The sequence below is a fragment of the Ostrea edulis genome, chromosome 6 (genome assembly GCF_947568905.1).
Source record: "Ostrea edulis chromosome 6, xbOstEdul1.1, whole genome shotgun sequence".
Taxonomy (NCBI): domain Eukaryota; kingdom Metazoa; phylum Mollusca; class Bivalvia; order Ostreida; family Ostreidae; genus Ostrea; species Ostrea edulis.
The window spans coordinates 816,980-842,663 of record NC_079169.1 but is presented as its reverse complement, the minus strand read 5'-3'; the positions used below and the strand labels follow the sequence as shown (position 1 = coordinate 842,663).

Below are 25,684 nucleotides of genomic sequence, written 5' to 3'. Positions count from 1 at the left end.
CCTGGAGGCACAATGGGAGAGCGTTTATCTCTATGCTACCCCCTTCGAACCCCCTTGCGTACTCTCAAGCAATGGCGACTTAACCAAGAAGTCACTGGTATCACCAAATTGACACATTTTGATAGTGATTATGAAAGTTGTAAATTATTTGAATTTCCTGGATTTTTCAAGGGAATAGCTAAAACTTCAGGATTCCTGACCAAAATTAGTCTGAATTCTGAAATGATCAATTCAAAATGTGTAATCTCAAAGGTGACGTAAGATTAACAACAAAGTGGTCGCAGTTCAGGCGGACTATAAGACTTGTCAGCTCTGAATAACTCCTATGATGGAAAGCAAAAATTGGACAAAATTTCCTAACACCAATTTAGCAAACCATCTCCCAGTCCTACTGGAGGAAAATTACGTCCCATAACTGAAACTGGTATATCTCTAAGGGATTCCGATTGATTCTGAAGAGTTTCAGCAGAAAATTCTAGAATAATTTTGAAGAAAATTGGTTTTGCTTTTATTTTGTATCAGAAATGTGTAGCGTCGATGAAAAAGGTTTACTATATTTTATTTGGCTTGTTTTTTTTTTTTAATGTCTTTGTTTTCAATTTTCAAATACATTAAGCTGGTAGACATTATACTGCATTTGCAAATGCAAAGATGTATAAATATTGAACTCACAAGGTATTTACTCAAAGTTGAAGTAAATTCAGTTTCAATGATTAAAACTCTTTCCTCGGGGCTTGAAGGGATTATTTGTCTGTTTAAAATGATTCATTTGATACCATATTTAACCCTCATAATGTTAACATTAGCATTTGAAATTGACATTTTATTAAAAGGTTTCAATGTTTATCCAATTTTGTTGTTTTTTGGCATTATAAAACAGTGCTAGTCTTTATATAATATATTGATCAGTTGGATTATACCTCTGACGTATATAGTGATATTCATAAATGTCGCGTTTATTAATGTTAGTTGAAAAGTTCAGTTTTAAATATTATTACAAATGAAAAATTACAAACCCTAATCTGAGAGCCATGACTATTGATGATCTAGTTAAATTATGAAAGACCTGTCCCCAAAACCACTTGTTTGTTCATTTTCTTATTACATACAATCAAAATGTTGTAGGTACATGTAAAGAAATTCCCTGATTAACCATCTGCTTTCCATGGATAAACCCTGATGATATTAGAAAATTAAAACAAGATTATGTTTTACCAATATGCATATATATTTAGTTAGACATATTGAGTTTAAATATTAAACATAATTTATTATATGAAATTGATATGTCTGTCTGACTCATCCAATGATGTAACACTGGATTGATGAAAAAAGGACAGTACTTTTCTGACTGATTATTTTCATATGATTAATTCTGGGAGTTATATATAATAATTATGCTGATTACAGATTTGGTAGTCCCTAAAATTCTAATACACATGTATACTATTGTTTGCTATTTTAAAAGAAGGGACAAAATTGTTGACCATACAAGAGGCTAAAGCTCTTTTTCAGATGCGAAAAGAGTACGATGAAAAGTTTGGTTGAATGAAATGTTATAAAACACTATGGGCTCAAATATCCTCTTCACTCTCCGAGGCCGAGTATTGGCATCACCTAAACAATGCAGTAATAAATGGAAAAGTTAAAAAGAGAATACAACAAAACACTATTGATCATAATTCTCACACTGAATGAAAAGAAAGATGTCAGTTCTATGAGGATTTCAATGCGATGTATGGTCACAGAAGTGGAACTCAACCTGTGGGGATCCGGGTTAGAATAAGGTCCTCAGTACCCCCTTGCTTGTCGTAAGAAGCGACTAAATAAGGCGGTCTTTCGGATGAGACCGCAAAAACCGAGGTCCCGTGTCACAGCAGGTCATAAGCGCCGAGCATAGGCCTAAACTTTGCAGCCCTTCACCGGCAATGGTGACGTCCCCATGTGAGTGAACATTTTTCGAGCGGAACGTTAAGCAATATACAATTAATCAACTTATGTCATCAAAGTCCGAAAGAGTGCAACAGTAGATCCTAATATTATATTGTGTTCATTTTGTTGACTTCTCTATACTGTAATCCAGTTTAAGAGAATAAAGATATTGACATTGATTCAGATAATGAATCCATCGAGTCAGCGAAATATCCCAAAAATTTTCAAAAACCATTAACATCATCAGAAGGAAAGAGAGAGCAGAAAGTTAAAAAAAAAAAAGCAAAATAGGAGTTCTTCAAAAATTATACTAAAATGCAAGAAAGTTTTCAAAAATGATGAAAGAACAACATGCAAGGTGAAGATAACGAACAGTGATTAATCCCACAACTCCTACAAGCAATACAAAATAAATAGTTGGGCAAACACGGACCCCTGGACACACCAGGGATGGAATCAGGTCCCTAGGAGGAGTAAGCATCCCCTGTTGACCGGTCACACCCGCCGTGAGCCAGGTAAACGGAGTTATCCGCAGTCAAAATCAGTGTGCCAAGAACGGTTTAACAATCGGTATGAAACACGTCAGACAGCATCTGACCCAATGCGAGGTTGTATTGACGAACTAGATCGTTATAACGACCATAGAATGCTGACTTCAATCGAGACTGTTGAAATCCCTGTACCATCAACTTGTTTGTAAGTAGCTTACCTCGATTTAAAAACTGGCTATACCCAGAACAAGCTCTTGCATATCGAATCAGTTGAGATATATAAACACCATATCCAGGTGATAATGGAATATTGCTACACAAATATGGGAAGTTGACGATGGAGAAGCTGAAATCATCTCGTTTGTCATACAGTTGAGTTGTCAGTTTGCCGTTAATGTCTACTTTCAATAAAATATCTAAGTATGAAGCAGAAGTGGACGACTCTGTGGTGTCCTTTATTTCGAGCTCACAGGGATATATCAAATCGACATATGAATGAAAGATATCATTGTTAATAAACAAAACGTCATCGATATATCTAAAAGTCGAATTGAAGGTCACAGCGAGAGATTTTTTTCTTCTCATGTAGAAGTTTTTGAATCAATTCTGCTTCATATGAATATAAAAACAGGTCAGCTAACAAAGGAGCACAATCAATGAGGAACTCTAGCATATTTTTTATTTCAACTTCAGAGCACTTGTGCGTGGAATCGGAGTGGTGTTTAACAAAGAAAGTTTTTGAATGACTGATCACTAGATATGAATATTTCCGTTTTCCGTGTTTGTTGAAGAAACAACTGTCTATGATGTCAAAAAGTCTAGTCTTTAATTTATCGTGAGGAATGGTCGTGTATAGTGTTGAAAAGTCATAGGTTTTAATGCTATTGATTTGGGGCTTGGTAGAGCACTTACTGGATCCAGCAATGTATCTTTGTTTGTAAGGGTTTGTATGTAGTTTAGGAATCCAGTATAGGTACGGTAACTCATATTCATTCGACCCATTGACTGGAATATTAAATGTGTCTAAAACTGAAGCATGATTTTGAAAAATTTCATCTTTTGAAAGGGCAGTTGGAGTATAAGTATGATTACCAAAAGTGGAATTAATGCCAAGTTCGTTTAAAATACAGTTGTAATAATGAGCCTTACAAACAAAGACAATGTTGTTACTAGCTTTGTCAGCTGGAACCAAAACATATTCCTCATGTAACCTATCTAATTCTTTTATGCAGAAAGAATGTCAATGATGGACAAATTGTTTCAAGCAGGAACAATATGAGCAGACTTTTAAAATTCCGATTTCCATATACCAGAGTTACTTATAAACTCAAATATTGTATTTCTAATTTTATTCTATCAAGATTTTCAATAATCAAACATCTTGTCTTTTATTTTCAAAAGGTGGGGAAGATTAGTTTTGAAAGTGGTCAACATGATTTTTACTTCACTCTATATTTTATTCTGCAAGTAAAGATCTGGTATTCAGATGTAGACACAGGCACTGGACTACTACTGGATAATATCCCTCCATTCCATCTGTAGACAGTACCCCAGTTTTAAGAAATGGTAATTATTGCTGATCTTTGGATGTGAATTTGGGGGGTTGGTAATATCTAGTGATCACGTGATTGTTACTGGGGTTAAAATCACTCTTTAATTTTTTTGGAAAAGGATTAACACAAGAAAAAAGATTTTGGAATTTTTAAGAGATAATTCTTCACGAAATCAAAGACCGATCTAGTCCTGCAGACTTTGAACTTTGGACCAAAATAGACCATGAATCGAAAAATGTTAAAATACATGAATCTCTATCAGTGAATTCCATGCTGTAGTTAATAAAGCTTGGGGGAATTATTGTGAGAGGAGAAACTCCTCAGTCCAGTGAATGGTGTCATACCACATAAGTTGCAGCTGTTTTGTTTTCTGATGGCAGTCTTCCCATCATTAATCAATCTGATGGTTGTAAACTTTTCACCTTTTTGTTTTCTTTTCAAGAAAAGTTTAAAGCAAGGTGAAGGTTTTTGTCCCATTCCAAGGGCAAATAAGTGAAATAGAGTAAAAATGGGATGTTTGTAACTAGGCATTAATAGTTAACAGTGTAGCAAACACATGTCGTGTAGACTCGTATTTGTTAGCTTTATGTCTCTTAGCTCAGTGATATGGCTTATCGGCCTCTTTTAGAAAAAAAAGATAAAACAAACTCGTGATTTCATTTTTGCTGCTAAATTTCCTGAGTTTTTAATCGATGCGATTTCTTCATGTTATGATTTGAAATTGTCTTTTTCATTGATATTTTATGTGTCAAGTAATGACCGAGACCTTTTATTGTCTCCTGTTTGTGTTTACTGTCGTCCCAATATTATGTTTAATATTTCATTTTACTTGCATTTTGTGCCAAAAAGCAACTGTCCATTTTCATTTTACTGTGATTTGTCAAGCACGTCAGAATACTAGATATCCAGATCTTCTCATGTATAACACACTGTCATCTTTAATATCTAGTTATATCTGACCCAATTGTATGTACTATAACTTTTATTTTCTATTTGATTACCATGTATTTCATTCTCGTTGATATTTGATTCTCTTTGATATTTGATTCTGTTGACACGAAAGAATGGAATTCTTTAAACCTTTGACATTCTTTTATTGTAGACATCTAATAAGATGAAGAGCTTCAGATATTTTTTTTATTTGTTTCAATGTGTAACAGGTACTTTTAACTTCACTGAGTATTGTGTGCACAAAAATGTACCTTAAGGTATTTAATCAAGATTAATAAAAGAATTGGCTTTATGACCCTGACCTGACCTAGGGTATGTTAAATTTACCTAGAGAAGCCATTGTGCTAAAATAAACTTAATATACAGCACAACCAGCCGCAAGACATCTGACCTACTACCCGAATTGAATAGTGATCTTAACGTAGCTAATATCTGAATAGACCAGTAGGTGTGTCGAAGCTTAACTGGCTGTCCTGTAATCCCTCATAGGCTGCTTAGCAGCTGCAATGACAAGAGTGATACAAGTTTAATATTTATTAATTGGATCAGAAACAGGATGCAAATTTACATATATGGTGGAAGGGTCGCATGTAAACTTTTTGTGGGGAACTGGGGAGGCAGCCAGTGTGCCAGTTTGACTACCAAAGTAGGGGCAACACAGGGGGCCCTATGTGGACATAGATGCCCGAACCTGAACGAGTCCCCGTGTTCTAAGGGAGGTAGAGATTTCTGCGCATCTCACCGGTCTCCTGCGTGCTACCTGGTTTAATTAGCAAGTGCGGAGCAAGATTGTAGACCCTCCTACAATTGTCGCAACATGAACCAGCCTGTAGCATCCCCTCCCTTAGTAGGAGGTGGATGTGGCCCCAGCTATGAACTAGCTGAGAGCCCCACGAATTAAACTTTAGCAACTTATGCAAGAAATTAGTATTTTCTATGAATATCCACTGACCCTTGACCTAGTTTAATGGTCGTCTGGAGGGTACACGTGAAATATCTGCCCCCTGCTTTAGTAGTAGGTGGGAGGAGAGCCGGGTTTGGCGCAGAATTAGTGATCTACTACCCCAACGCACTCCCCAGTCCGCCACAGACATTGGAACAATGTCCCCCACAAAAATTGATATTTGTATGTTTGTTTCCTTTTTTCTTCATGCATACTTGAAATTGGAGGCACTTAAACAGTGGGGTGGGCGACGTGCACCCTCGTCGTCGCCCAGGGCCCGCAGGCGCGAGCATTTATCTCTACGCTTCCCTCTCCGAACCCCCTGTGCACTCTCAAGCAATGGTTACTAAGACCAAGTTATCACCAAATTGACACATTTCGGTAATCGTTCTCAACTTGAAGATTACCTGCATTTCCTGTAATTTTCGTGGGTATATTTAAAACTTTCAGGATTTCCGACCAGTAATTAGATTGAATTGTGAAGTTGATCATTGCAAAAAGTGTAACTTCAAAGGTAATAAATTAACAACAAGGTCATCTCAATTCTGCGGGGTGGGCGACGTGCACTCTGGTCCGTCACCCAGGCCCCCTGGAGGCACAATGGGAGAGCGTTTATCTCTATGCTACCCCCTTCGAACCCCCTTGCGTACTCTCAAGCAATGGCGACTTAACCAAGAAGTCACTGGTATCACCAAATTGACACATTTTGATAGTGATTATGAAAGTTGTAAATTATTTGAATTTCCTGGATTTGACAAGGGAATAGTTAAAACTTCAGGATTCCTGACCAAAATTAGACTGAATTCTGAAATGACCTTTTCAAAATGTGTAATCTCAAAGGTGGCGTAAGATTAACAACAAAGTGATCGCAGTTCAGGTGGACTATAAGACTTGTCAGTAGCTCTGAATAACTCCTATGATGGAAAGCAAAATTTGGACAAAAAATCCAAACACCAATGTAGCATACCATTTCCCAGTCCTGCTGGAGGAAAATTACGCCCCATAACTGAAACTGGTATACCTCTAAAGGATTCCGATTGATTCTGAAGAGTTTCAGCAGAAAATTCTAGAATAATTTTGAAGTCTGAATGCCGTCAAAAAAGATCTAACTACAAGTCCCAAATACTTCCGTAAAAACTAAGGTAATGATAGCAAAATGGCACATTGCTAAATACCATTTTCGACGATTCCTAAGATAAAACAATGAACTGTAATGGATCAAACTTTTTCGACCGGAAATTCCTCATAAATTCGTCAAACTAATCCAACCGTTCCAGAGCCAGTGAGAGTTAACCCAAACTCAGCTAAGAATTAAAATTAAGACCGATTACTCGAGTCAAAATACGAAAATTACCCAGCCCATTAACACCCCTAAGCCTCTACCCTCAAAGCCACGCCTCCTCGGAAAAAGTTGGATAACAAAACATGACACTTCCTGACGTGGTTTCTCGACTGCTGGAACCATACAAACTCCAATAAATGCCCATTGAATGAATTATGGAAAGAAAAATTCAACGCCGAATACATCTGAGACAAAACCAGTCAATTATATACATAAAAATGGAATGGAATGCGATTTACTTAAGTTAACCAAACAATAACTTTTGGTTAGGCTTGATATTGAGAATAAACAGCAACGAACCGATCAACAATCTGCAAGTCCGAACTTAAATTGAGATTGTGGACTATTATCGGAAACAAAAACTGCAATTAAATGCAACTAATGATATGGAACTAGGGTATCTGTGCTATGGAAAGTGCTAAATATCCTAAGAACGACAAGGTGAGAATATACTGCGACTCGTACGCTGTGATGCTGGTTCTAGCACAAACCTGAAACGTGTGTACGAAATAGCATATAGCGCTCCACGTCACGTACGTTGTCGGAATCATCTGAAAACTACATAAAATAAAAAGAGGCAAATGCTGAAATAGCAAGAATACCACGTGATTGCATAGGGATGTTAATAATAGATAAGTACTATGAAGTTAATAACTCTGCATAAATTGACCGGTGAGGTCCTTGGTACCTAAAATTGTGATCGTGCTGTAGTAAAAACCCGTGAATCCCTGTGGCCGTGAATAGCAATGCCTACCCTGAAACTTGGGCCCAATAATGCCTAGCAAGTAAACCTAGCGAGATAATGCAGTGGTTGGCCACATTGCAAATTGAACCTCGTGGTAGGTTGAGGTCCGAGCCCCTGGTCTATGCAGTGCCGACATGGCACAATCAGGTATACCTGAACGTTATCCAGGTTCACCTGTGTATGACATGTAAATGAATAAATACAAAGTAACGCGACATAATGAACTGATTATAGAATGGGACGAATTAAGAGTAAGCAAGCCTTGGAATTTGTAGCATGATCTGACTATCTGGTGCCCTTTGCTTGACCGACTCGCTAGCCATGCCTATTGAAAGGTCATGAAACCTACGTTAACCAAGTACCTTGAATCATGAATGGCATTTTGGCCAAATAGATACAATCAAAATTGTGCCATAGGTTTGCCATTGGGATACATAATAATAGAGCACCGGCAATGCTAGGTATATTAGGTGGTGTAGGACATGACCAGGATATGAATTTACATATGGTGGCTGCCAGAACATACATACAGAAACTAAGTCTGAGTATGGTATCGCCCTATGGGCCATGTTGTGCGAGTGCTTTACGACAGCTAACTAAGTGAATATTAAGGAATATCAAATAAATGCAGCGACTCACCATGTTGACCTTCAGAAGGGATGGTAGCCTTCGTCAGGGATTAGATGACTATCTCCGGCTGAATAGGTACCTCCTGCCTTCAGGAGAGGGGGAGGACCAGCGTTGTCGTGCTTCACTGCCTGGCTGGTATGCCGTCCTTGTCTCGAGCTCCAGTCCCGTGGAGATCCCGGTTAGAAAGGTCCGTGTGTGGTGGCACAATAAAAATTGCTCCCCGCAAAGCGGCCGAGCACAGGCCAAAATTTGGAAACCCATCGCCGACAATGGTGACGATTCTATTCAGGTTGACCTTGAGAAAGGCGAGTAGCGTTCGCCCGGGATTAAACCTCTATCACCGGCTGAATGGGTACCTCCTGCATTTAAAAGAGGGGGGTGACCATAACGTTGCCGTGCTTCACTGCCTTGCCCTCCTAGTCTCGGACTCAAGTCCCGTGGGGACCCAGGATAGAAAGGTCCACAGCACCCATCGCAGTTGTAACAGGCCGTCAAATTAAACTGCGGGTCCGAGTCACAGGTGGCACGATAAAAATCGCTGAGGCTGAGGCTTCCCGCTAAGCGGCCGAGAAAACGCCTAACTCGGGCCAAAGTTTAGCAACCCATCGTCGACAGTGGTGACGATTCCATTGTTGGAAGAGATGTTTTATTGTATTGCTTATAGGAATTAGATAGGTCACAGTTCGTTATCTTCACCATGAGCAAAACAAATCAAAAACCAATCGATCGGTATTGCTTCTATCTGTCCTTTTTTCTTTTTTTTTGGCTTCATCCTGTTGCTGCACTGGTAAAGGATTGTTTGGCTGCGTATACGATTGCACGATGTTAATAAATTAGCTCGATGGGAATGGATTGTCATTAAGAAAATTATTTTTCACAATGTGTTGAATCTAAGGTTTGAGCAGAATGAAAAGTTAACTCGTTCCCCGTTAGGCGGAATTGTAAGAGGCAAGATAGTTCGAACCAGGTTTATTTCGTAAACGGTACGAACTGTATTAGCCAATCTTAATTAATTGTGGACTATTTGATATGTATCAAATAATCTTGATTATTGCTCTCATCAACTGAATTAATGATATCTTTAATTTATTTGAAGAGAGCAATAATTCTTTTAGAGAGAGCAACTATAAAATTAAAGATATCTTCAATTCAACATATCCACAATTGAATTAATGATATCTTTGATTGAATTGTTGCTCTCTTTAAAAGAATTGATGCACGCGTTAATTCCTTATACAAAAGCATTGTAAATAATTTAAAGATATCTTCAATTGAATTTAAGAGATAATCAAATTATTTACACCGAACTCTAAATTATTTATTGCGAGCAATAATTCTACTAAATTGATGTTTTCATCAATTGAATTGAAGAGAGCAATAATTGAATTAATGCGTGCATCAAATCTATTATTGCTCTCATTAATTCAATTAATACACGCATATCAATTATTGCTCTCATTAATTCAATTGATGCGCGCATTAATTCAATTGATGAGAGCAATAATTGAAATGAAACGCGCATTAATTCATTTGATGAGAGCACTAATTGATTTAATGCGGGCATTAATTCAATTAAAGAGAGCAATAATTGAATTGATGATATCTTCAAATAATTGAAGATATCTTCAATTATTTGAGTTTATGTTAATTTGGCGCTTAATACTTGTTGAATGTATTATATAGTGCCGACTCTAAATAAAATTTACTTTACTTTACATTATGACATTTAATACAATACATTGTATAACATGTCCTATTTTTAGCCGAGTTGCGTAGCAAAATCGGGGCTTTTAAATTGGCGAAGGATGAGCGTCAAGTCGGGCGGGCGGCGTCCACAATTAGCTTGTCCGGTCTCTAACTTTCATACTTTTTGGTACATCTTTGTGAGACTTACATGTAACATGATCACATCCAAAAGAGGAAGGTTCCTATTTATTTTGAGGTCAAAAGGTCAAAGGTCAAGGTCACTTTGTCACTAAATGCCATAAATTTGAGCTTGTCCGGTCTCTAACTTTCATACTACCTTGTCAGAGTTGCATATTCTGATCACATCCAAAAGAGGAAGGTTCCTATTTATTTTGAGGTCAAAAGGTTAAGATCTCTTTTTCACTGTATACTGTAGATTTGAGCTTGCCTCAAACTTTTATACATGTACTTGCTGGTGCATGTTTATCAGACTTCAAATCCTGATGACATTCAATATTCATGTTGCTTTTGAAATCCAAAGGCTAAAGGTCAAGGTCATTATCACACTACATATCTATTGTGGCCATTCAAAGCTTCATACTTATAAACTGTATTATATACGTGCATGTTTTTACTTCGTGAATGCAAGCGTGCATACTTTTCCGAACTGCAACTTGGCCATACGCATCTTTGATGCGTTTTAGCGATTTTCACTGATATGAATTAATGTGCATTGATAGTCATTAATGTATGTTTAAAGACAAAATCTACCTGTCGTGTTATGTTTCGTTATATATTTTGAATTCACGATCCGTTTTTTTGTTCTGTTTCGTTTTCCATTCCGCGTTTTGTTTGCTTTTTTCATGGGAGCGAATATCCTAACGTGATTCCTGTATGAAATAAACTACTGAAGACAGATTAACATTATCAACTGTTGACTGTACATGAAATGAATCTTACCTCTGTTTTAAATGTCACGTTATCATACGTGTATTCACTGTATTGGTACAGATGTAAGAAAATGATGAGGCCGGTGGATGTTGTTGTATATCAAATTTTCGTTCAAAATGTGTTCTGGTATAGCAGTTTTGGTATTATACTATAACATTAAGCAAACATATTTAGACCCTAACTTTTAATTTAGAGATAATGTTATGTGATTATCGTATGTGTATTCTATCGTATCGTGTGTGTATTATATCGCATCGTGTGTATATTCTATCATATCGTGTGTGTATCCTATCGTATCGTGTGTGTATCCTTTCGTATCGTGCTTTGCGTTTATCAGGTGTTCCATTTTCTAGTATGTTTTGCATTTATCAAGTCTATCGTGTTTTGCATTTATTAGGGTTTCCTTTTAACGCTAAAATCGTTTACCAGGTAACTTCGGAAACTATCGGACTTGTAACCTAAATCTAATGAAAAGATGCGGAGAATTCCGAAAGCTTTATTTGGTTTCTTCATTAAAAAAAATTCAGAAGGATTATGAAAAAAGACAGCACAATTCATGGAGAATATAAAGCTGGCGGTTACAAAGTAGAGGAACCGCTACCTGTCCGAAATATTCTGGAGATTAATGAATCTTGAAGCGATATAAAGGAAGCAGCTCGCCTTGAAGGGAAAATTAAGAACATCGAATCAGGCAGCAGGAAATAAAAAACACGTCATCTTTTATTACAAAACAAAATTGTGCAATTGCCTATATTAATACGCACATTACTTTTCAATTATTTTGTCTTTAATTTCTTTTCGTTAAGTATATAATAAATGTTGAAACACGTCAATACCATAATGCAATTTGCACTTCTTTTCGTAACTGTCATTATCTCGTTCTGACTAATACCATAATGCAATTTGCACTTCTTTTCGTAACTGTCATTATCTCGTTCTGACTAAGTTGCTTATCAATTTACAACTTTTCTATTACAAAATGTATGTATCCGTTTCTCGTTAAGATCGTCTATCGTCTTTTGCGTTTATCAGGTCTATCTTGAAGATCGTTTATACTATCGTATCGTGCGTTTATCCTACCGTATCGTGCGTGTATCCTATCGTATCGTGCCTGTATCCTATCTATCGTGCGTGTATCCTATCGTATCGTGCCTGTATCCTATCGTATCGTGCCTGTATCCTATCGTATTGTGCGTGTATCCCATCCTATCGTGCATCCTATCGTTTATTATATCATGAATAACGTTTCAGGTACTGTACATGCAGGGTTAGGTGACCTATATTAACCCTGACCCTAACCCTGTATCTTAAATTACATGAACAAACCAACATTTAGACAAGTAAACAATTTCGTAAAAGTGTTAGCTCTAATAATATCAACAATCCCGAAACCCCTGTGTATTTTTCTTATGGTTCTTGTTTGTTGAATATGATTCATACCAAACTGAGACACGCCTGTGATTTGAATTATGATCTTTACAGACACAATATTGTTGATTCTCCATTATGTTCTTGTGGCATACGTGAAGACGCATATCACTTCTTCTTTATTTGTAAGAAATATTCATTTGCTAGATACAAATGAATGGATAGATTGCTAAGGTTAAATGACTTGGTTATTATTGATACACATCTTCTACTTTGGGGTGATAATGTCTTATCTACTGAATTAAATAATTGTATGTTCTCTTATGTTCAGACGTATATTCATGAAACTAAAATATTTAGCTGATGATCATATCATATTGCATTGTTTATCTATGGTACACTTACCATGATTGTATTTTCTGTATAAAAGGCGAAGATAACGAGCACTGGGACACGATAGGATAGGATACACACACGATAGGATAGGATACACACATGATAAGATAGGATACACACATAATAGGATAGGATACACACACGATAGGACGGGATACACTCATGATAGGATAGGATACACACATGATAGGATAGGATACACACATGATAGGATACACACATGATAGGATAGGATATACACATGATAGGATAGGATACACACATGATAGGATGGGATACACGCACGATATGATAGGATAGGATGCACGCACGATAGGATAGGATACACGCACGATAGGATAGGATATACACACGATAGGATGGATTACACGCACGATAGGATTGGATATACGCACAATGGGATGGGATACACGCACGATAGGATTGGATACATGCACGATAGGATAGGATACACGCACGATAGGATAGGATAAACGATCTTCACGATAGATCTGATAAATGCAAAAGACCATATGCGATCTTCAAGAGAACGAATCAAAGGCATCGTGTAAAATGTAGAACATGATATAATAAACGATAGAGCACACACGATGCGATGGGATACACGCACGATACGATAGGATAAACGATCTTCACGATAGAGTTGATAAACACAAAGACGATCTTCACGAGAAATGGATGGATACATATTAGAAAAATTGTAAATTGATAAGCAATTTAGACAGAACGTGATAATGATAGTTACGAAAAGAAGTGCAAATTGCATTAAGTTTTTGACTTGTTTCAATATTTATTATATATACTTAATGAAAAGAAATTAAAGAAAGAATAATTGGAAGGTAATATACGCATACACGAAGGCAATTTCCTCTTCTTTCCTTTTTGTTGTTGTGATAATCGGTGTTGTTTTCAAAGATGGCGTGTTTTATGATAATAATAAGGATGGTTTCATATAACGCTTTTTATACGCCCGTCTTAAGACGGGACGTATTATGGTATGGCGTTCATGTCCGTCCGTCTGTTAGCTTTTTCGTGTCCGACCCGTAACTTAAATACTACAAGACCTAGAATCATCAAACTTTGTTTGTAGATACATCTTGGGTAGAAGGTGTGTCGCACATTAAAACCAGGTCACTGTGACTTTTCATTAAGAAGATATCCGTCTGTCCGTCCGTCTGTTAGCTTTTTCGTGTCCGACCCGTAACTTAAATACTACAAGGCCTAGAATCATCAAACTTTGTCTGTAGATACATCTTGGGTAGAAGGTGTGTCGCACATTAAAACCAGGTCACTGTGACTTTTCATTAAGAAGATATCCGTCTGTCCGTCCGTCTGTTAGCTTTCTCGTGTCCGACCCGTAACTTAAATACTACAAGACCTAGAATCATCAAACTTTGTCTGTAGATACATCTTGGGTAGAAGGTGTGTCGCACATTAAAACCAGGTCACTGTGACTTTTCATTAAGAAGATATCCGTCTGTCCGTCCGTCTGTTAGCTTTTTCGTGTCCGACCCGTAACTTAAATACTACAAGGCCTAGAATCATCAAACTTTGTCTGTAGATACATCTTGGGTAGAAGGTGTGTCGCACATTAAAACCAGGTCACTGTGACTTTTCATTAAGAAGATATGGCCATATATGGCAAAAACTTGTCCGGCTCATAACTTGAAAACTATTAGACCTAGAATCACCAAAATTGGTCAACTAATGCATCTTAGGTAGAAGGTGCGTCGCATCCTACTTTAAGGTCACTGTGACATTTAATTAAGGTGATATAAAAAAATGTTTTAATGGGTACAATCTATACTGTTAACAATATGTGACGGGCGTATAATGTGCCGTGGCGGTGCACTTTATTTCAGTATATGCTGCTCAAAGCGCTTTACAATACAATATTTACATTTGCTAATGCACATGTACAGTACTAATGAAATCGATGTTCAATTTCGTGCGACATGAATTTGGTCACGTAATCAGTTTTTTCTTGCGTATGAATACAATCACCGTTTAAAAATTCAGTTCCTGTAATTTCACCTGGCTTCTTGCTTATGCAGTGCAGTGGGGGATTTAGACCCCCCCCCCCTTCTTGCCACAAATTTAAATAATAGAAATAGTACGAGTAAAATTCCAGATTGGTACCCAAAATGGCGAAGTATTTTGGCTAATACTTGACTTTCACACACTCCTTTTGTAAACCCTGGATCCGCCACTGCAATGACATCATAACAGAAACAAACACAGGAGGATATTTATACAGAGTTTATTTTGTAAAAAAAAAAACCAAGAATTTCATCAATTTATCAATTTTAAAGAGAAACATTATACATACGGTCCTGTTGTTTCATTTTATACAGTTTTAAATACCGTCTGCAACTTCTGCATGGCGAATTTATAAAATAAAGTTCTATGATATTGGAAGCGAAAAAATGTAAGTAGTTATAAGCCTATTTACTTTATGATGATAAGTTAACCTGTTGTTTCCTGACTACTGCCACCATTGCTATGACTCAGCATGATCATAAGCGAAGCTGGTTTCGAGGCTCGAAAATGTTATATGTTCATGTCAGGGTACCGGTGCGAGTCTTCATTAAAATCCTACAACAGAAATCTCTCAAGTGAACAAAAACTCCGTCAGTTCCTTTTTATTTTCTCTTACACACACTGAAGGTAAATAAAAGACGCAACCTACCTGCACTTTTTTAAAAATCTGTCCTACTGTCTTGAATCGTCTCCTGCATAACTACAACCGCGAGTCCTAACGATGAACATGCCGTTGTTTCTTTCCAAAAACCTTACTAAGAGCTTAACGTTAACTTGACCCATCATATCCACCATCAATTCTCTCAGATCCTTTGAATTTCTGCCGAAATCTGTGTTCAACAATTGCATTTTCAACTTAGTAAGCTAGACCTACGCCAGTTTCTCCATCGCTGGTCGCGACCAAATCACACCACGGATGTAGTTTACTCCGCTCTTCTTGTCGTCATTTCAGTTAACTTACGCTCTAAATTACCTTTATTTTACACATGTTTCGTCTTTTTTAAAACATTTTCAATTAAATATCTATATCTTACATTCTCTTTTATATTGTTCCTAATTTTTTATTCGATAAAACTCTAACGAAGTATATTTTGTGTTCTACGATCGTTATTTTGGTCATCTGCTACATTATCATGGAAGCTCGGTAAGAACACAAATCAAAATAGAAAATATAAATATAAGAAATAAAATATCATTTTTGGGTGTTATTGGGATATGACATGAAGTTGGTACGTAATCAAATCTACTATAACGCCCTATATGATTTGATCACGTGACCAAATTCATGTCATATCCCAACAACATTCAAAATGATATCTTATTTCTTAATTATTACCCTGGCAGACCTTATATCAATCTAGAACTTTCTCAGCTTCCTGGGAAGCATACAGTGCAAGCTGCCGTTACAGGCGCTAGAGCACTAACATTCTAACAATATCTTTCACTGTCTATAGCCAGGTACCCTTTTACACTTGGGTGAAGTGAGGAAATTCGTGTAAAGTGCCTTTCTCAAGGACACAACGTCGGCCCTGCCGCAGCCAGGACTCGAACCCACGACCTTTACGGTCGATAATCGGATATTCTAACCACTAGGCCACCGACGCCAGGAGATTTTTCATTTCCTGCTGTCTGATTCACAGTTCTTAATTTCCCCTTCAAGGCAAGCTGCTTCCTTTCTATCGCTTTAAGATTTATTGATCCATTCATTAAGATCTATTTTCACGTTAAACGGAAACCCTAATAAACGCAAAACACGACAGACTTGATAAATGAAAAACATAATAAAAAATGGAACACCTGATAAACGCGAAGCACGATACGAAAGGGTACACGGACAGGATACACACACGATATGATATAATACACACACGATACGATAGAATACACACTCGATATGATAGAATACACACTCGATACGATAGAATACACACTCGATACGATAGAATACACACTCGATATGATAGAATACACACTCGATACGATAGAATACACACTCGATATGATAGAATACACACTCGACACGATAGAATACACACTCGATACGATAGAATACACACTCGATATGATAGAATACACACTCGATACGATAGAATACACACACGATACGATAGAATACACACTCGATGCGATAGAATACACACATGATGCGATAGAATACACACTCGATATGATATAATACACACATGATACGATAGAATACACACTCGATATGATATAATACACACACGATACGATATAATACACACACGATACGATATTATACATGCACACGATATTATACATGCACGATTCGATAGGAAACATGCATGATAGAAATGCCACGAATGAGTTGAGGGTATTGTAGATCTACTAATCGCGCTTTGGTCTGCTAAATACGACCTGGCATTAAAAATTGAAATTTAAAAAGTCGAGGAAGAGGGAAGATTTTGTCATATGTAGGATTGAAGACTCTAAAAATAACCTCATGGTCCTACCGTGTCAGCTAAAAATCATACTAGAGTCAGATGAATAAACGAGTGTTTCAAATCATTGTACGGTTGCATCATTTTCCTATGATAACAACCTAGTTTGCCAATTAAACCTATCATTGGGTCAAATGTTATCTGACTAGTCTCATACTGAAATCATCGCCATCGTGTAAAATGTAGAAGAATTTCATTTAGTTTCACAGAGAAGAACAAATTGAATCTTATGATATATAGACAACTATTTGAACGATGCTTTTTGTTTAGAATATTATTTCATATTCATTTTCAACAGATCACTGCTAGAATTTGCATACTTTACCTGAATGCACATACTTTACAATTCATCTAATGTGCATGGTTTAGGTTATTGCTTTCTTTAATTACCCCCACCCCCTTATTTCCAGTTATTACACCTAATGTTATCTAAATATTGAATTAATTGAATTTAAACTGTGCACATTAATTTAGCAACTCTTAATTCACTTGATGCCATATATCGAATAGTTCAATTGATAATTTATGGTATCATTAACTGAATTCTCCCGTAGTGATCCGGGTTAGAATAGGTCATCAGTACCCCTTGCTTGTCGTAAGAGCGACTAAATGAGGTGGTCCTTCGGATGAGACCGCAAAAACCGAGGTACCGTGCCACAGCAGGCATGGCACGATAAAGATCCCCCTGCTCAAAAAACTGTAAACGCCGATCATAGGCCTACATTTTGCAGCCCTTCACTACCAATGGTGTGACGTCTCCATATCAGTGAAATATTCTAGAGAGGGAAGTTAAACAATATACAATCAATCAATCATTAACTGAATTAGAATCATATCAATTTATGATATGTCTTTTATTTGAAAGAAGTCATTATTTTCAATTAGTGAGCCCATTGATTTAATATATATCATTCATGATTTAAGAACATAACGTATCATTTTAACTGTCATTTGACACAGACGCCACGTTTAATAACCATGCCATACAAAATTTGTTGTGCTTGTTGAAAAACCTCATCAGCAAAAGGTTCGTTTGTTTTGCGAGAAAACAGCTCGGATTAGGGAAAATTCCCGCTTCGGTGCAACACCCTCTTTTCAGAGTCTGCAATTATAGGTATGACTCAACTGTATGACAAACGGGATGATTTCAGCTTATCCATCGTCAACTTCCCATATTTATGTAGCAATATTCCATTATCACCTGCATATGGTGTTTATATATCTCAACTGATTCGATATGCAAGAGCTTGTTCTGCGTATAGTCAGTTTTTAAATCGTGGTAAGTTACTGACAAACAAGTTGATGGTGCAGGAGTTTCAACAGTCTCGATTGAAGTCTGCATTTCGCAAATTCTATGGTCGTTATAACGATCTAGTTCGTCAATACAACCTCGCATTGGGTCAAATGCTGTCTGACGTGTTTCATACCGATTATTAAGCCGTTCTTGGCACACTGATTTTGACTGCGGATAACTCCGTTTAGCTGATCAGGATATAGGGCTCACGGCGGGTGTGACCGGTCAACAGGGGATGCTTACTCCTCCTAAGCACCTGATCCCACCTCTGGTGTGTACAGGGGTCCGTGTTTGCCCAACTATTTTGTATTGCTTATAACAGTTATGAGATTGATCACTGTTCCTTATCTTCACCTTGCATGACAAGACCTTCCCTCATCCTCGACTTCTTGGTTTAATTTTTGTAAGACATTTATTGGATTTGATTGGGATATGACAAGAAGTTGATCATGTGGTCAAATTCTACGTCCGAAGGGTAGAAGGTCTTGGTAAGATTTTTGGAAGGGAACAATGGCAAGGTGGTTGTTAGGATTCAAAGTGGGCTCAATGGAAAATATACGAGTGTTCAGAAGTTGCAATTTTGAACTCAGTTGTTATGAGCACATCCATGCCAGCACTCGTGACGTAGAACTGACCTTCATTCATATTTATACTCATTGTGTATATGCCACTTAAAAGGATTCTCCACTACTAGGGACAAGCCTAATACATTTTATGTGTCAATAAATTATTCATTTAGTCTAAAGAAAATTTTTGAAATCGAGAAAATTAAATTGTCTTCTTTTTTTTTCTGAATATCAGATAAAATGTTTACGGTTACATGTTACGAGTGTATCAAATATTTAATATTCTATACTACTACAATCCAAACGCTCTTATAATCGTATGTATTATTTTCTACAACCAACAATTGGCAACTGTTGACTCTGGCCACGAAACAAAATATGGGAATTTAATACGCATAATAAAGTTCATCATTATTCGAAGTACATTCACCTGTAAAAATTGATTCAACATAGCAATTTTCTACTGGAATACATATAAACTCAAACTGTTTTACGGTTATTTACCTTGTTTGGCCTTAAAGTTTTTCTTCCAAAGCTTTGCAAAGTTCACAACGATATTATACATGCACGATACGATAGAATATACACACGATACGATATTATACATGCACGATATGATGGGATACATGCACAGCACCATATTATACATGCACGATTCGATAGATTACACACACGATACGATGGGATACATGCACAGCACGATTTTGTACATGCACGATTCGATAGGATACATGCACGATAGGAATGTCAAGAATGATGTTGAGGGTATTGTAGATCTACTAATCGCACTTTGGTCGTCGAGAATATTGATCAAAATGAAGACGAAAAATATGCTAAAAACGACCTGATATTAAGAAATGCACGATTCAATTTGAAGTAAAAGATATAGTCCATTCAACTCATGTACTCAGCAATTCATAAATGTATTTAAAACGTCTTTCCTCTACGCAGTTATTTGTAGGTTACTACAGGTGACTCTCGATGGCTCGAACTTCGATCTCTCGAAGTTCTTGATCTCTCGAAGTGAAATCATGGTCCCAATTTTTCTCTCTATATAACAAAGCAAATTTACTATCGATCTCTCGAACGTTTGATCTCTCGAAGTTCTTGATCTCTCGAAGTGAAATCATGGTCCCATTTTTTCTCTATATATAACAAAGCAAATTTAATATCGATCTCTCGAACGTTTGATCTCTCGAAGTTCTCGATCTCTCGAAGTGAAGTTGGGTCCCGTAAAACACATTTCATTGTTTTTCACTCTCGATCTCTCGAAGTGGTGGTAGCGTATACCCAACGTTACCCAAGCGTGTAATAATTTCCGCTTGGGCCTTACCTGGGTTTTGTTGAATGCCGGAGGTGTAATTAGGTGTTTACGTGGAGGTGACACACTTGAGTATATAATTGGCTAATTGGTCAGTTTACACCTTGCACTGGGGTTTTGAGTCGTGATGATTAAATTTATATATAATCCGACTATGAATGAAATCTAGAAATTGTTTTGACGTGACAACGAGAGAGTAAGTTTTATACATTATTTAGAGATCTAGAGACTTTTAAATTTCTCGAGTTTGTTCTTTGTGTAAAGTTACTCTAAAACATCGTTTTACTCATTCGTTAGAATTTTTGTTTTGGGTAAAGCGACATAACATTGTGCTCTGTTTAGTTTGCGATAGTAAAGCGTCATCTGAACTTGGTTTTGTATACCCATCTAAGCATGATTAAAGAACAAATAAATAAACTTTGAAATGTTTTTAATAATGCAAATTAAGTTTTTTATTTTTATATCAAAGTACCTGACGGATATGAAGGAAAACATGTCAAAACGATATCATATGATCTTGTTGGTATACATTTCCGGTTACTGTAAAATCTGAACCATACCGGCGGACCTTCAATTTCCGAATTTCGATCTCTCGAAGTTTTATCAAGGTTCCTTGAACTTCGAGTTATCGAGAGTCACCTGTATTATTTTTCCGCTCATACAGGTGGTCATTCTAGAAATACATGTATATAATGAGTTTGTTTTTGTTGTTGTTATAGTTATCTTTTGTTTGTTATATGTTATCCAAATATAGGCGATGACTATCTGAGCTACAAAGAATACGAGAAAATGATGGTTGAGCAACTGGAGGCCCAGATGGTGGAATTACAGTTTTTGCAGTCGTGTTTTGAAAAAATGGACGTAAACGGAGATGGAAGCATCACTGCCAAAGAGATCGCCAAAACAATGGGTATTACCAGGGCAGAAGCTGATGAGCTGGTGACAGAGGGCGACACAAATGGGGACGGGGAACTAACGTTTGATGGTACCGATTTAAAATTATTTTCTCTAAGATAGTGTTTCTATTTATTTCTTTTTTCTTTTAAGTAAGTATAGTAAGGGACATATATTGAAATCTTGAAATGGCCAGTAATAATTTGAATAAAATTTATTTTGTGTTAAATCGTGCATTAAATCTGCGAGGAACAACATGGACTTTAGATCTTAGATACACAACTAATTGCACAGACTTTAAACAAGATAGCCAGAAATATGGAACGCGGAACATAAACTGACATTGTCCTACTGTTGATTTCTCAAAGGCATTTGACAAAGTGCCCCACCAGCGTTTTCTCCTGAAATTAGCACATTATGGCGTCAGCGGTAGAACCCTAGAATGGACCAAGGACTTTTTAGCAACAGAACCCACTCAGTCGTACTCAAAGGACAACCATCAAACCATTGGATGTACTACCTGGAGTACCCCAGGGATCTGTATTAAGCCTTCTTTTGCTATTGGTCTACATAAAGGACAAACCTGATTGCACAACATTAGATGCTAGATTGTTTGCAGACGACTGCTTTATCTACAGAAATATCAAGAATAAGACTGACGCAGCTAAAATCCTCAAATGACACTACTTTCCTTGATGCCTGGGAACAAGAACTTTTACTGCCATCAGAGTAACCAATAAACGCCAGCTCCTGCAAACACAGTTACGGTACCATCTCCCTTGGCATCCAGCTAGAAGTTGTGGATAGAGGGAAAATACCTGGGCGTGACCATCAGCGAAAATTTCCAACAACATCAGAAAAGGGCATTCTTCGAAGGAATTTGGGACAATTAAAACCTGAACAAGTTCGAGTTCGCAGGGATATATCGAATCGACATATGAATGAAAGTTATTATTGTTAATAGATAAAACGTCGTCGATATATCGAAATGACCATAGCAAGATATTTTTCCTTCTCACGTAGAAGTTTTTAGATAGAGAGAATAGGGCTCTCATATTTCGTATATGCATTTCTTGTGACAAATGTTTTTTTTCAGTACTAAGATTCAAAGCCTTCGACCTTTATCTAGGAGTTAACCTATTCTATATTTCCTGAACCATTTATGGTACAGTTTCATATTTTGTTAATAGAATTCTTATGACAAGACCTCATTTCATGCCATTAACTACAACCTTGACCTTTTCCATAATGGCAAGATTATGTTAAGTCATATTGGTGTTGAAGCACTCCATGTGTGAATTCATGTTTGGTTACGTCATGTTCATTTAGTTTGGGTTACAATGCAAGGTGAAGATAACGAACAGTGATCAATATCATAACTCCTACAAGCAATACAAAATAGATAGTTGGGCAAACACGGACCCCTGGACACACCAGAGGTGGGATCAGGTGCCTAGGAGGAGAAAGCATCCCCTGTTGACCGGTCACACCCGCCGCGAGACCCATATCCTGATCAGGTAAACGGAGTTATCCGCAGTCAAAATCAGTGTGCCAAGAACGGCTTAACAATCGGTATGAAACACGTCAGACAGCATTTGACCCAATGCGAGGTTGTGGGGTTCAAATCTTCGATGGTAATAAAGATTGAAAATAACTTTAAAATCATAACAGTAGGCCGAAGTGACAGAGGTGAGCGATATGGTCCATGGGTCTCTCGTATATACATTTAAAGATAATGTCAGTTTATTACATGTTTCATGGACGGTCAATAATCTTCATCTCATGAGAGAGAGAGAGAGAGAGAGAGAGAGAGAGAGAGAGAGAGAGAGAGAGAGAGAGAAATGCAGTACATACAGATTATTATTCCTGTACGTGTAAATTATTATTCCTGTACTTGTAGATTATTATTCCTGTACGTGTAGATTATTATTCCTGTACATTATATGTAGATTATTATTCCTGTACGTGTAGACTATTATTCCTGTACATGTAGATTATTATTCCTGTACATGTAGATTATTATTCTTGTACATTATATGTAGATCATTATTCCTGTACATTATATTTAGATTATTATTCCTATACATTATATGTAGATTATTATTCCTGTACATTACATGTAGATTATTATTCCTGTACACGTAGATTATTATTCCTGTACATGTAGATTATTATTCCTGTACGTGTAGATTATTATTCCTGTTAATGTAGATTATTATTCCTGTACATTACATGTAGATTATAGGTTATGAGGAGACTGGAGTTAATTATAATTTGTCAAACGTCAAAAGATTGAAAATAGCAAAACATGCATGAAAAGTTGCATGATTTTTATCAAATCTTTATTTAGTCTAAATATATTCCTTTTTCCCTCTTTCAGAATTTGCTGCAGTCTACAGAAGCAAAGACAGCTGAAGAAACAACTCATTTAATCCGTTAATGTAATCTAAGAATAGCTTTACTACAATGTATTTGAAGTAGATCCTCGTGTAAATCACTACACAAGGGCTTTGAGTGTCACGTTTTGTTACCTGTTGTTATGACCTACACCCACCTATCAAATTAGTGTTTTCAATGTTATAATGAAGACGTTCCGCTATATTGAAAAATAGTGAGTTAATTACTTACAAAAAACCTTGAAACCGAGATTAAATGATTTGCGGATAATTACATTATGAACCGTCAGCTATTTTTCCTTCCACTATATACACATTGTACATACATGTGTGTTCGACTAACGCAAAATGAAGAAGCACTGAAGACGAAAAGTGTTACCTCAATTACCGTCCTTCTTCCAACACGTGTACACGCACCTAATTTCCTTCTTCCAATTCGTGTTGACGCACCAAGCTTCATTGTTCCAACACGTGTACACGCACCTAATTTCCTTCTTCCAACAAGTATACACGCACCTAGCTTCCTTATTTAAACACTTGTACACGCACCTAGCTTCCTTATTCAAACACTTGTACACGCACCTAGTTTCTTTGTTCAAACAAGTATACACGCACCTAGCTTCCTTGTTCCAGCATGTATACACGCACCTAGCTTCCTTGTTCCAGCTTGTATACACGCACCTAGCTTCCTTGTTCCAGCATGTATACACGCACCTAGCTTCTGTGTTCCAGCATATATACACGCACCTAGCAATAGAAGTGGTCAGAGTAACATGTAATTACGTCATAATCCATCAACATGTCATGTTTTATTTTCATTTGTTTATTGTCCCTTTCAGGATTTTTCGCCTGTTTTGAAAACATCACTAACTGTAGGTGGAGTTTTAGGCACATTTAGACCTGTCTATGGCGTTCAGGGTCGTAGCAGTTCTTTATCGTACGACTCCATACCCTCTATTCTGAATGCCAATAGTTTTACAAAGGAGTTGGCACTATATATATTTTACCTCTTAGGCTTCACTCGATGACAAACTGGAATGGAACCGAACTAAGGCAATACAGCCGATCTGAAATATGAGAAAAATTCTATTATTCCAAACGCAAATATACAAATAATTTACATTCAAAATGTAAAATTTCTCAATTTTCCAATTTAGCAGTCATTTCATTGGCTAAAACAGTATCATGATTGGGCATTGCTTCGGTCACCAGAGCGTGACCCTCAATGCAATCTTATTTGATTGTTATGCAGCGAATTGTGTATGCGCAATAAAGGATCTAATTTTAATTATATTACTTATGGTATTCGATGAAAATATTTCGACACGACTGTTTTGAATATACATGTATATTCTGGTGCAACTGACACACACACACACACACACACACACACACACACACACACACACACACACATGTATGTATATATATATATATATATATATATATATATATATATATATATATAATCCAAATAGAAAGAGTTGATATCACAGTCAAAATAATTCAACAAAAAGGCAGGAAAATATGCATATTTTCCTGCTTTTTATTGAATTATATATATATATATATATATATATATCATAAAATATCATGTATGTGTATGTGTGTTTAAAATATATATATATATATATATATATATATATATATATATATATATATATATATATATATAACTTTCCCTTAATTACATGCTTGAAAACATCTCCATGTAAAAGGAAAC

At 36.7% G+C, this 25,684-nt stretch overlaps 1 protein-coding gene across 1 annotated transcript in view; it reads left to right on the top strand.

The window, feature by feature from the left end:
* Nucleotides 1–25,212, top strand: part of LOC125646580 (calmodulin-like) — a 45,261-nt gene extending 20,049 nt beyond the window's left edge. The window contains exons 3-4 of the mRNA XM_048872967.2: nt 21,426–21,656; nt 23,946–25,212. Coding sequence (XP_048728924.2) covers nt 21,426–21,656; nt 23,946–23,980 — 266 coding nt within the window. The 3' untranslated portion in view covers nt 23,981–25,212. The remainder of the gene's footprint in view (nt 1–21,425; nt 21,657–23,945) is intronic.
* The last annotated feature ends 472 nt before the right edge of the window (nt 25,213–25,684 follow it).